This window comes from Lacerta agilis, chromosome 8, assembly GCF_009819535.1.
Source record: "Lacerta agilis isolate rLacAgi1 chromosome 8, rLacAgi1.pri, whole genome shotgun sequence".
NCBI lineage: Eukaryota > Metazoa > Chordata > Lepidosauria > Squamata > Lacertidae > Lacerta > Lacerta agilis.
The window spans coordinates 41,346,688-41,360,911 of NC_046319.1; the positions used below are offsets into that span (position 1 = coordinate 41,346,688).

General features: G+C 44.6%; 1 protein-coding gene across 2 annotated transcripts; it reads right to left on the reverse strand.

The window, feature by feature from the left end:
* Positions 1-638: 638 nt before the first annotated feature.
* CA7 (carbonic anhydrase 7) lies at positions 639-9,927 on the reverse strand. 2 transcript variants are annotated; one of them, XM_033158962.1, is made up of 7 exons: positions 9,861-9,927; positions 7,558-7,755; positions 4,332-4,450; positions 3,855-3,950; positions 2,305-2,367; positions 1,211-1,366; positions 639-768 (listed from the first exon to the last, which is right to left on the reverse strand). In XM_033158962.1, exons 1-7 carry the CDS (start codon positions 9,898-9,900, stop codon positions 646-648), a joined length of 795 nt encoding a protein of 264 aa, XP_033014853.1. In that variant the 5' UTR covers positions 9,901-9,927; the 3' UTR covers positions 639-645. The 2 variants fall into 2 exon arrangements, with proteins under 2 accessions (XP_033014853.1, XP_033014852.1); XM_033158961.1 differs by having other exon boundaries at positions 639-798.
* Positions 9,928-14,224: the final 4,297 nt, after the last annotated feature.

Below are 14,224 nucleotides of genomic sequence, written 5' to 3' on the forward strand. Positions count from 1 at the left end.
AAAAGTTTTAATTGGACTGCTCTAAGTAGCTTTATAGGGAGCAGAACGCCATGCTGTGAGTGCCTTTTGCTTTCTGAGTCCTCAGCTGTGCCCTCAATACGCTGTTTTCTGCTACCTTGAAGGCGAGAAACTTATTTTGTAGTTGTGTCCCTCAAACAGATGAAAATAGAGACACTCATAAAACCCTGAGATACAACTTTGATACAATAAGACTATTCTTACTGTAAGGACCACGCCCACCCCCTGTCCTCCAAAGCCTATTTATGATCCCAGCCTTTAAAAAAAAAGGTTCCCAGGACACCTTACACAACATCCCCAGCATTTTTCTCATTAGAAGATAATAACAGATTGAGGAGTTTGCTCCAAGAGACCTAACTACGAAATAAGGACTGTCCCAGGTATCATTTTGAAAAATAATAACAGAAAGTAACTTTCAGTACTTAAGGAAGGAAGCCCAGATTAGCACGAGCACGGTACATTATATTTTCATTTAATCCATGCTCAGATCCATTACTTTGGATGTCCAAGAGTTCCACTGAGATGGTTTCCTAAGCTGCAGGTCTATTATCCATTTTGTTTTGTTTGCTGATATTGAAGCCCTTTGCATGTTTTGAGGTTCAGTTGTTATTTCTCCTACACACCTCCTTAAGCCTTGAATGAAGCACGGACCACTCTTCCCTTAAGAGGCTGAGCGGGACGAAAGTTATTCACCATCTGGATTCTTTCATCTTCTTCTGTGGTGAAGAGGAGGGTACGGAATTTCTCCATCTGTAAATTCAGGGGGCTTGATATTACTCGCTTAGGAAAATCAGTCGCGCCAGAGAAAGGAAAGCGCAAATGGATTTAGGATGGCAATTTACATGTTGCCCAAAAAGCGGACCAAAGAGGACACAGATTTGCATGGTATTTGCATATCCTAATTGATAGCTGAAAATATAGAAATAAATTAATTAACAAAGAAATGCAATCCATCTCACTGTAGAGGGAGACTGTGACCAGGTGACATGACAGTCTGCTGTCCAGGTGCTAATGACTGATGGGAAACTTCAAGGCTGCCTCTATCCCTTCTTGGGATTTTTTTTTGTATATGTTCCTAAATAAAATAGCATTTTTTTGTGGGGTGGGTGGGTGTGTCAAGGATTTTAAGAGGAGACAGCATGGGCACTTTTGTGCAAAAAAAGGAGGACAGCCTCCCCCCCCCCCGATTTACCTGTTTGTCAGATATTCTGATGGCTTCCTTTAGCACTATCCAGGTCACACTCTCGTTAAGGGGAGGCGTTGTCAAGGATCCAGGATATGTCCAGTAATCTAGACAAGAGGGCAGGAGGCTGCTGGGGTCAAAGGACTTGAACTGGGCTTTGGTTCCCTGAGAAAACCATGGGCATGGATTAGAAAATTAAAAATAGAAATTAAAGGTACAAACTAAATTGTTTTTACAAAACCTTCTGGAAGCTGCAAAAGCAAAGCAAAGCTATTGTTCTTGTCCAATGGCTGATCAAATATTGGACTTAGCTAAAAAGGAGAAGGAAACTGGGGGGGGGGAATACATGACGTGTCATCATGGTGTAGTGGTTAACATGTTAGACTAGGATTTCACAAAATCCCAGGTGGGGGGAAATTTATGGGAAGCATTGTGTCTTATTAATTTCAGTGGTCATTTAATTACATCAGTGTTGATCAAGATTTATCTTTCGGGGAAGCAGATTTGTTGCACAAGCTGAATTTGTTGGAGTATAGTTGAATCCCACCCAAAAACAGCAACAGTCTGAAGTACCCTAAGCACAGAAATGAACTGGTTACCAATGAAATGGGTACAGGATAGGTGTAATGGGATGGTGATAATGATATTTATTTATATCCCGCCTTTTCCACAGACTGGGACTCAAGGTGACTTACACAAATTGTAACCACATAGATAAAATACAAAACGTTTTTAAAAAATAGTCCAAAAGCAATTAAACAATAATAGAATTAAAACAATATAAAAACAAATCTATTAAAATACAGATCGTAAAAGCAGCACAGCGCTATTAAAAGGCCTTTCCTTTAAAAACAGTCAGTTCACCAAAGCCTGCTAGAATAAAACAGACTTCACCTGCTGACAGAAGGACGAGGAGGAGGGAGCCAGTCTGGCCTCCTTAGGAAGGGAGTTCCAAAGTCTGGGAGCAGCCACTGAGAAGGCTCTCCCCTGCGTGCCCCCCAACCCACTCCCACTGGCATCATGGCTGCCACATTCTACACCAATTTGAGTTTCTGAACAGTCTTCCATGACAAACGAACTTTGCATTTGTATTTTAAACTTACTTTAAATTTGACCATGTACAAGGCATCTGTCAGTCTGTTCATACTGGCATGTTCTTCTCCAATCTAAGAGTTTAAAACGAGAGAGATGCCTAAGAATGTGGATTTGGGGGGGGGGAGTAAGAGTCAGGGCCGTCTCATCCATTTACTCTGGTGGCGCGGTCCAGCCCCGCCCTCCAACCCTCCAGACCCGCTGGCAGCGCCCGCCAGCAGCGCCCGCCGGCTGCCCAGCGGAGCGCGAGCTGGCCAGCCGCGCCGCACCCTCCGGTTACCCAGTGGAGCGCGGGAGCGCGAGCCGCCCGCCCTCGCCTCCCATCCCGGAAGCACTGGAAGGGCACGCAGAGCCCCGCGCCGCTCCAGCGCTACGCCCCTCATCCCCCGCTCGCCCACCCCCCTCCTGAGGGGCGGCAAGCATGGGAGGGGGGGCAGCGGAGAGGCAGCACGTCAGGGGCGCCGGAGGGATCGCTGCACCAGGGCGGCCGATCTCCTTAAGACGGCCCTGGTAAGAGTTTCAACAAACCAGGAGCTGCCAATCTCGATCACCGATTTGTTTTTCAGCATTTAATTTTCCCCTCAAACACTTAAACAAGCACCTTGGTTCTTAAACTCTGGAAAATGTTACCAGGAAAAAAGGAAGAGTCTTTTGAGGTTCCCCGATGTCTTGGACAACTCTACTCTTTCTCCTTTCCTGCCCTTCCTGCCTTCCAAAACACCTGCATGATGCCCCCTCTCTTCCTTCTCTCAAATCCTTCCTCAAAGCCTCTTTTTTCCTGTGCTACAACCTCTTAGGTCATGGATGGACAACCTTTTTTCTGTTGGGGACTGCATCTTCTCTGGGGCTGCCTGCCAGCAGTGGGTGGGGCTGGGGCCACTTCCTTTCTCCCTTCCTGGGCTGCTGGGGGAAGGACAGCCTGGACAGGTCACACTTGTCAGAGCTCTGAACAGATAGCTACTGTACAGAAATTAAGCCAAGGGCCACATTACACCCCTGCCTTAAACCTCATCCCTTGCTGAAACTTAGGCTGTGTACACAACATACATTTGAACCACATGAGCTCCCTGAAATAATCCTGGGAACTGTAGTTTACTCCTACAGACCTACAACCGTCAGTTTCCTTAGCAAATTATAACTCCCAGGCTTCTTTCAGGGAAGCCATGTACTTTAAATGTGCATTAAAAGTATGGTACAGTATTTACGCAGCCATCACCGCTGTGTTCAATTTAGCTGAATGCATCTTACTCTCTTTTTACCGTCCCTCTATACTCTCCCTTGTGCTGAATTTTAGACTAAGCTCCTCATGGCAAAGACTGGTCTTCTTATTCAGTGTCATGCACGTTGGTGGTGCCACACATATAATAAAAAGTAAAAAAGCAACAACTAAAGGAATAAAAACCTTCATGGGAGGTTTTTAAACAGAGATTGGGTGGTCACCAGTCAGGGATTCTTCAGCTGTGATTCCTGCACTGCAGGTGGATGAGCAAGATGATCTTTGCGGCCCCTTCCAACCCTACACTTCTATGTTTCTAAGTGCAACAACTTTTGTGGCTCTTACCTCTAAGAAAACACCAATCACTGCTAAGCCATCTGGGGCCGCCGCTGCCTCTTCAAAGGTCACATATTTCTTGGCATTCCAGTGAACTAAATGGAGCTGGGGAGATAAGTCAAACATCAGTACTCAGGGGCAGCACACCCCGTTCCGTCACTTGAGGCCAAACAGAAAGTGCTGCCCTGCCCTGACGTCACTCCCGCTGCCACCACGGCCGTCATACCTGCCACCGCTGCCTGCACCACATCAGTTGCTGATGGAGAAGTGGCAGCTCCATCAGTGCTGATTTCAAGTGAAATTGTGCCAATTTTGGGAGAGATCTCGCCCGAAATCAGCACTGATGCTGGCCCTGCTTCTCAATCGCTGGTGTGATTTCTGGAGACCACAGAAATCTGACATCCTGTGATTTTTCTCTGCAACCCCAGCACAAGTTTATGTATTAAAAAAGGGGGGTTTAAAAGACATCCAAGATTTATGACTCGCCTCGCAAGGAAAAGGGTTGCCATCGATGGTGTGCTCTGATCCGGAGTCTTGGCTTGCACCCCAATGAAAATGGAATTGTTTCAGCCTGTAAGGATCTTCCAGTGGCCCTCCATTGACCGCTGCAACCAAGAAGACAGACAGAAAACTGGCAACTGGCTTCCATGAAGCTGACCATGTTAAACATCCCTCCACCCACCTCAATAGCTCTAATAGGGAAATGTCCCAAATGCAGCAAAACAAGGCTTGGTTTCCTTTTGATAAGTGATAAGACATCTTTGCAATACTGTATCTGCTTTATTTACAGATAGTATTCACATTGCCAGAAGGGCTCCAGGAATTGCTTACAGATTTATAAGCACAGTCCCTGCTCCTCAGGCTTACAGTTTAAAAAGACACAGCATGAAAAGGAAAAGGAAATGTACAGGGAGGGAGGAGGAAAACAAGCAAACCCAGGCAGCATATTCTTGACATTGCAAGGTTCTTATAAGCTGCTTACAAAAAAAGGAGAAGAGAAACAGTCTCTCTTCAGTAAGAACAGAGCAGTAAAAGAAAATGCCAGACTCCATCCAGATATAGCTAAGCACAGTGCCATCTACTGTTTGAACTAAACAATGAACTAAATAAATCCACAAAGAAATTCAACCCCAAAAGCTAGAGAGAGATTCCTAAATATCAACCTCTGGCTCAGTACTGTCTATACCAGGGGTGCCCAAACTTTTTTCAAAGAGGGCTAGATTTAATGAAGTGAACATGCGTGAGGGCTGCCCAAAGTTGTTGACCTTTTTTTTAGGATTGAGGTTGTTGAGCTTCTTTTACGAAACGGACTTTTGGCATGCCTGGTCTATACTTTCCTGGATTTCAGGCCAGAGTCTTTCCCGGTTAGGGATTGAATTTGGGACCCTTTGCATGTCAAGCTTGTGCTCTGCTACTGGGCTGCAGTGCTTCCTACAAGATGTTGGTGGCAGCGGGCGCACTGCAGGCACTGCGGTAAGTGCCGCCGCCCCCCCGCAGTGTGGCACCCAGTGCGCCCCACCCACCCCCAGCTATGCCTCTGTGTTGGCAACACCCCCACCCTGCCAAGAAGGCACACCTGGAGCCAAGCCTGGGTGATGACAACCCACTGAAAACTGATAGTGTGCACTAGAGAAACTTGTGATATCGCAGACCAGACTTCCCCAACCTCAGGTCTTCAAGATCAGGCATAGGCAAACCCCGGCTGTCCAGATGTTTGGGACTACAATTTCCATCATCCCTGACCACTGGTCCTGTTAGCTAGGGATGATGGGAATTGTAGTCCCAAACATCTGGAGGGCCGGAGTTTGCCTATTCCTGTTCAAGATGTTGTTGGACTACAACTCCCATCATCCCTGACAATGGGCGTAGTCAGGATTTTTGTTAGGGGGTGGCAGGCCTTTTGTTAGGGGGGCAGAACTTCAGTTTGCTATGTATTTTTATTGATTTAGGAGAAGCTGCTGCCCCTCCCTGCCCCCCCCCCCGCTACTCCCATGTCCCTGACCCCCGACCATGCTGGCTGGGGCAGATAGAGGAGCTCAACATCAAGAGGGCTACTGGTTGCCCACCCATGCCATATAATGCACAAGCTAGCATATATTGAGCCAAGGATTCGACCTCATGCATTATTGCAGCACAGAAGCACCCTTCCTAAGCTTAAGTGGGAATGGATTCATTACAGCCCCATTCATTGTCACTAAATACCACTGTAAATGAAGAATTCGCTGAATGGCATCTACTACTGTTCTTCAGAAGACTCCCTGGAAAAGACCCTGATGTTGGGAAAGATGGAGGGCACAAGGAGAAGGGGACGACAAAGGATGAGATGGTTGGACAGTATTCTCGAAGCTACTGGCATGAGTTTGGCCAGACTGCGGGAGGCAGTGGAGGATAGGCGTGCCTGGCGTGCTCTGGTCCATGGGGTCACGAAGAGTCGGACACGACTGAACGACTGAACAACAACAACTGTTCTTCACAAGTTAAGTCTTACGTATTCCAAAGGCTGCAACTTAATACTGTACTTGATAAATGGCACCATGGACGTTCCTCACCTGTCACTGGAGACTCAGCTGCTCTGTAACTGTAGCTTTTAAGGCATATTTTCTGGCTGGAAAAAACATGGAACAGCACCATACCAGTGTGTAGGCACAGACAAAAGAAGTGTGGGGCACTTCTGCTCCCCGCAGACACAAATTCAATGGGCCAGCAAAGTTCCCCCAGCAGTTCTTCTCTGTCCCACATATCTGATTGATCTGGCTTTTTTCTTTCTTTCTTCTAATTCCAGCTTTGCCCCAAGTATAGAGAGAGTTGATTATGGGTGTGATGGTGGAAGGGAAGGGAAGGATTAACTCTTTCTCCTTATGCTGTTTTCCCAAAGAAAATCACCAATCAAGACAATCCTTTCAGGTGCAGCCTGCAGTAAAATGCTGTGGTGTGGGTATTCCGTTCCATTCTCCATCCCACTTGGTTTTCCATTTTGTTCTCTAGTAACCAGCCTGTGTTCTGCAGCCACTGAGCATGTGGTCACACCTACAGCCATACATGGCTTCCCCAAAGAATCTTGGGAACTGTAGTTTGTGAAGGTTGTTGGGAACTGTAGCTCTGCGAGGGGTAAGCTACTGTTCCCGGGATTCTCTGGGGGAAGCAATAGGCTTTAAGTGTATGGTGTCCCCATTGGACTGTTTTTGCTCTTACCTTCCCATTCACGCTTTCTTTTTGTAAATAATGTTTGGTACTTCTGCAAACTTTATAGTTCCTCCAAGCTCGCTGATACCTCCCTCCTTTTGCATGGATGGTGCCATTTTGGCCCCTGAATGATCCACACTCACCTCTGCACTTTGAAAATAGAGGGAATTGTTTGTTACATGTTAATATCATTTCTCTACCAAGGGGGCTTAGAGGAAAGTAAACATCGTTCCTTCCTCTCCTTTTCATGCAAATCTCTCCTAAGAAGCACATTTTTGTGTACAGTTTTGACTACTGCACACATTTTTGCAATCCTAGCATAATGCATTTTCCGATGTTATTTTCACTAATTTATTCATTTTATGCATAATACATGCATTTCTGAAAAAGTATGAATTTTGAACAATGGCTGTATTTCAGTTCTCATATTATTTTGGAAAGTGCCTATTGACAGATTCAGCTTTAAATGTGAACTTAGTTGACACCTCCCTCCGCCCCACACTCACTGGACATAACATGCACCACTTACCTGTTTTGTCATCAACATCCTTAAAGTCTACCATGACTGAATGCCCATTGTTGGAGATGTCGATAGATGAGCACGATTCATACGAAACACTAAGGGGCTTCAGGCAGGGGTCATAAATGGCTTGTGTGGGGATTATATCAATTGGAGACTGATGATTTCCTTGGGCAATGGGGTAGGACTTGTACCACTCAGGAGGTCCTTTGAGAAGAAAAAAGGGGGGGGGAAGGGAAAGACTGTCACATCATTCTTACCTTCAGACATTGTGAGGTGGCTTTTTATTTCTTTATCCTCAGAAGGATTTGGGGTACTGTCTTCCATCATTTACAGGGGGCAAACTAAAGCTTGTCTCAGTAAGACTTATATGGGAAACCCCAAACTAATCAGACTAGTAGAATATTATTTTACTGACTAGGATCTTTAGTGAAATATGGCCGCCAAAGGGCATTAGAACCATTGGTATATCTTGCTCAGTGTTGCCTACACCAGGGTGGGGGACTGTAGCCCTCCAGGTGTTGCTTCTGGAGCACAATTCCAGAATGCAGCAGCTAGGGACTTTTCTGAACACACCATTTCTAGTGGCATAGTTGCTGTGTATTTTTTCCAGAATCTTTGGCATGTTGCTGCATGACATCACCAATATTCAGCTAGTATTCTGGAATAATGTGTGTATATAACCACAAAACCCCTGACTTTTGTGAAAGAACTGGAATGGAGCCTCAATATTTTCATTTGTGTGGCATGTGCACAAACACCGCCCCAGTTTCTGTGTAGCTGGTGGGCATGGTTTGGGAGACATCTGTTCTGCACCCCTTCCCTTGAGCAACAGCCCACTGTCAGCATGCAAGCTCTGTTCAGGAGATGAGGTTGAGGATTCTGAGTGAGATGGGGAATTGCATGCAGTCCCAGCAGCAACACTTCCATGCAAGACAAGCCAGTGGGGCCAGTGCTTCTACGACTTGAGGATATTACACTGACTCAGAGGACTCAATTGCAGAAGCTCCAGTAGAACCAGAGTCTTTGCCACTCCCTCGGAGCTGAGGCCCTTTAACTGAAAGCAGAAAACTCTTGTTCGTATGTAGGGCTCAGTCTCGGATTAAGGGTTCCTCAAGTGATACTGGATGTCTGCTTTGCTAGCACAGTCAGCTTGAACCCTGCACACAAGGCAGATTAGTTTTGCCTGTCCTACTGCTGAGGCCAGTGCTTGCAACAGGACAATTGCTCCTTCTCCAATGTATTGTCTACATTGACTGACAAACTGAGGTCTTCCCTACCACCTGGTGCCCCAGAGATGCCAGGGAATGGATCTTGGAATCTTACATATGCAAAGTATTATGTGCTGCTCTGACTTGGAGATATGGCTTCTTCCATGTGCAGCTGTGTTGCGTTTTCCTAGCATTATTCTCTAACGCCCGCAGTTTTTCTGTGAACTGTTGTGGTTTTTTGAACAGTGAACACACATGAAGCTGTTTCACACTGAGGTATCTGGACCATCTAGTTCACCACATATATGCTTTATGGGAGAGGCTCTCCAATGCAAACATCTTCCCCAGGCCTGTTACTAGGAAACCTTTCACATGAGAAGCCAAGGATTCGCCCTGAGACCTTCTGTATGCAAACTTCTAATGTGTTCCCCCATTGGCCCGTGAAAATGCCATTTTGGGCTACCATCATCATTCACACTCCTGATGACAATCTGATGACAGAAGTAGCCATGTAGCCCTTTTAAATAATGGTAAACACCAGAATTGCTATGCTCCCTGCCCCCACTCAGTCATTTTGTGAGGACTTATTTTCTATAGATTTCCTTTAATGCTGTGCACTTTTCCCTGATCAATGCTAGAGCATGCATTTTCTCTCCAGTTTTCCTCCCACGAAAAGGCTACCCCATTTTTCATTTGCATGCCGACTAATGTTTGATTGGCTTGCAGGTACATATTGCTGACTAGTAGGATATCAGGAAAGGCCCTTAAAAGGGGCACAGGTCATGAACAAAGGTCAGTAGACCTGGCGTCTTTGCACTTCTCTAATGAAGAGTAAACTTACAAGAAGATGCTGCAAAGGCAAGTCATGCTTTGACCCAGCATGCAGAAAGGCAATGAATCTTGTGGCTCTTCCGAGCAATAATCGAACAGTTGCTTATTGGTTAACCACTTAAGTGCCTGTTGCACTTTGCCTATTTGCTAAGAAAGATGGCATGCAGTCGGCACCTGCAAGGAGTACAGCAATAAGTGTAATAAGCAGAAGAGAGGGGAAAGGATGGGATGGATTCAAAGCAGAAGGGGAAGGGTCTGCATATAACCTACCATCTTTCTGCCCATATCCCCAGCAGTTATGACCAGTCATTATGTAGGCTGATTCGTTCTGCTTTGCTGCCAGCTCTTTTAATCCGAGCTGCTGCAGCTTACCTGCCTTTATAATAGCTCACTTGTGGGACAGTGTCAGTCTCTTAAAGAGGCAGCAGCAGTTCCTGCTCCTGAGTCCACTGTGTACAACTAGGACTGTTTAAAACATGATCCAAGAAAAAAGAGATACCTAGTTAGATGGGGGTTTGTGATGGGGGATTTGGAATTCTACACATACCCTTTTGAATTCACTCGTGGCAAATATTAGACAGGTGCTCTCTCTATTGTCTTTTCAGCACCTAAAGAATATATTCCTCTCCCAACGAGCCTTTTAAGTAGAGATATTCCTGGATCTGCATCTGTATTAAAATTGTTTTATATGTTTTAATTTGTTATCGCTTGTGTGTTTGCCACCCTGGGCTCCTTTGGGAGGAAGAACAGGATATAAATGTTGTTGTTGCTGCTGCTGCTGCTGTTAATAGATAATGCCACACACACAGCTCCTTTAATATTGCTGGTCTTCCATAAGGGCTATTGATGCAACAATGATTGTGTGCAACATAGGTTGATTCAGTGCATCTTCTAGTCAGTGCCTCTTAAAAAGAGTTAAAACATATTACATTCACAGGAATAGGGTGGGCCTTGAAAACACACATTTCAGGTGGCAAAGGCCAGAGTAAAGAGATACATCATCAGTCACCGAAAGAGAATGATTTCTCCCAGGACCCCCGCCTCCACCCAAATTTTTAGGGAGATGGAACCACCTAGAGCCCCCCCCTCATTTATCTTAATCATCATCATCATCATCATCATGAACTGACATGGAAAAATTAGAAACTGAAAGAAACCAAAATTGACAGCTTTGCCGGGACACATGTGAAGCATTTCCATGCCCACCAGCATAGCTGAAAACAGAGAAAATGCTCCATCAGTCATTTGCATCCTGCAAGTAGAAGGCTGTACCTATACTCATTTACTAGGGAGTAAGGCCCACAGAACTCAATGGGGCTTACATGTACAATTGCGCAGTAAAAGGGAGAACTTTGATTCATGTCCCCCACTTTGGGGCCTGTCCTTGGAGGGGCAATTTAACTTGGTAATGAGACGTTAGTTCCTTCTATATTTGTTATCTCTTATGTGACATATGATAAAATAAGTCACTATAACCGAAAAAGTTAATGAGAAACAGCATTCAGCCTGGAACCTCTGAAATATGTGAGGAAGCAGATATGAAGTGCAATACAGCAGGGAAGATTATACCTATAATCATAACCACTAGCCATTGATAGCCTTGTTCTCCATGGTTTTTGTCTAATATTTTAAAGCTGTCGAGGTTGGCAGCCATCACTACATCTAGTGAATTCCATAGCTTATTATTAGGAAAGGAATCAGAAACAAAACTGAGGGTATCGTTATGCCTTTATACAAATATATGTTACAACCATACCTAGGTTGCATTCAGGCATTTTATTCCATCCTCCCTTTACCATTTAATTTTTTGCATTTTATGTCATCTTTCACATGATGCAAAAGCTACTTATGGAAATCTAGAAGTGGATTCCAAAAGACGTTAAGTGCTCATTTCTATGTTTCCAGAAAAAATCAGTTCACAATTCCATTAACTTTGCAAATCGCTAGAGTTTTACATGGTAATTTCCCCACGGTATTCATGATCATGTCATTGCTGCTCACATGAACAAACCTGGGATATATAGTTATCTCCTGCATTATAGCCACATTTGCGTCACACAATAGGTACTGCAGCGTAAAAGGAGCATTGGAAATAAGGTCAGAAGTCCTAGCATTATGCCCCCTCAAACTAGCTCAGTAAACCCCATATCTGAATACTGTGTACAATCCTGGCCACTGCATCTCAAAAAGGGCATTGTAGAGCTGGGAAAAGTGCAGAAAAGTGCTACTAAAATGACCAAGGGGCTGGAATAGCATACATTTCAATGTCGCTTGTGCAGAACAGAATCTCATTGGAGTATGCTCCCTATTAATCTGTCAAATTGCTCCAGAACCACTTTTAAAAGTTTGGTGTAGTGGTTAAGAGTGGTAGACTCGTAATCTGGGGAACCGGGTTCATGTCTGCACTCCTCCACATGCAGCTGCTGGGTGACCTTGGGCTAGTCACACTTCTCTGAAGTCTCTCAGCCCCACTCACCTCACAGAGTGTTTGTTGTAGGGGAGGAAGGGAAAGGAGAATGTTAGCCACTTTGAGACTCCTTCGGGTAGTGAAAAGCGGGATATCAAATCCAAACTCTTCTTCTTCTTCTACTTCCCAATAACTGTAGCTGTCTTACACATTCAACCTCCATTTGTTTTAGTGTGTCTTGAACAGAACACCCACTGGTTGTGCTAAATATTCTCTACTCAAGAATTCTCCCCACTCGCATTTCTGAAATAGTATCTTATCCTTGTACAGCATATCTCCCCTTAGGTTACAATGGAATTACTGACATTCTCAAGAGCTACAAGGAGAACTGCAGCTGCAAGTATGAAGATAAATAGAACAGGACTGCAACTTTAAATGTATGTTGCCGAATGAGAAAAGAAAGGAAGGCTGTAATTCTATGCCCATTTAGCTGGGAGTAAACCCAACTGAATTTAGTGGGACTTACTGGTGAATAGACATATATAGATTTGCATTGTAATAAACAAAAAGTGATACAGAGTTGGGGGTGGAATGAGGGGGAATACAAATATATGTATGTGAAAAAGTGTGTCCTTGGGGAGAGGTATTTGCAGCAGAAAATTCAGCTACTGCATTAAATGGGGATTATGTCCAATATTTTTACCTTTCTGTACCAGTGTTCTTTTGATATGAATTATGAAACAGTGATCCATTTCCAGACTATCTACAATAGGGTAGTCACAGAAGACAACAAATCTTAAAATGTTGCCATTTTATTTCAATAAGAAGAATGTCAAATATTTAACCGTTGCTACAATCCCAGAATGGATTGACACAGCAATCCCAGAATGTATTGACACAGCAAATACAAAGCCTGAGAAAACCATAATGTGAGATAAGAAAGCTGGGAAACAGGAAACATTCTCTTGCAGTAAATCATCTCTCCATTATAACATTAAAGTTGCAGAGAGGAATCCCCACGGAGCTCATTACTTCTGAACAGGTTTACATAGGACTGCTCTGTATGGTGAACATACCATTCACACCTATTTAGCACTAGGTCTAGGAGTAACCCAACTGAATTTTGGGTGTTTCCAAATTGTTGCTACTTTCAGGTGGGATTTAGTCACATGTCAGCAAACTCAAGTTGTACAATTTGGAGTTCTTGCGCAACAAACCTGCTCTCTCCCCTCCCCCGCCATCTTTTTTGCAATAAATGATTGGGGGGGTGTACACCAGGAAATTATTAGTATTTATTAAATTTGTATTCCGCCCTTCATCCAAAGAGCACAGGGCTGTTCACCACATAATACAAAATGAGAACACAAAATACATAATAAAAGATGGGATGACACTTGATGTGAACCTTACACATAGGAGCATAGGAAGCTGCCTTATATGAGTCAGACTGTTGGTCTGTATTGTCTACCCTGACAGCATGGTCCAATGCAGGGCTGGATTTAGGTTTGATGAGGCCCTAAGCTACTGAAGGTAATGGGGCACTTTATATGTCCAGCTGTCCTTTGTCAACAACAAATTGTGGCTGTTTTTTGTGTTGAATATATGCTATATGGTAATTTATGGACCTAATAGGTATTTAAAGAAATTTGCACATGTTGCCATGCAACCAGTGCATGCAGAATGTGGGCACCCTATATATAAAAATGAGCAAACAGGTGATATTTTAGGGAGCAGGATAGCAGGCAGGGCCCATGACTTACATCATAGGAGCCTACACAGCACAAAACACTGTTGCTGTATGTAGGTTTTATTTTATTTGTTTGTTTATCTTATATTTTGTAAATGTACATCCAGTATTTTTCCCCTTTAGTTTTTTTGGGGGGCCCACAGGAGAGTGGGGCCCATAGTCTATAGCTTGTTTAGCTTATACGTCAATCCATCAGATCACTGGTCCAGCGAGAGTCTGGAAGCGCCCTGCATAAAAGCATGTATTCTCTCATTCTCCGGTGCATTTAGCCATCCTCACCGCTTTCCTTATCAGAAAGGGCGCTCCCAGGCTGCCACTGTTCTCCAGTGGGATTCAATCGCATCTTACTGTCGCATTTATTTGGGAGGAGGATGGCTTTGGATGCCAAGGAAGGTGTGCGGGGGAACCTACGCGCATAAGCCACGCCGATCCCACAATAAACAGCGACGGATGCTGATCGCTGCAGCCTGCAGTGCACCA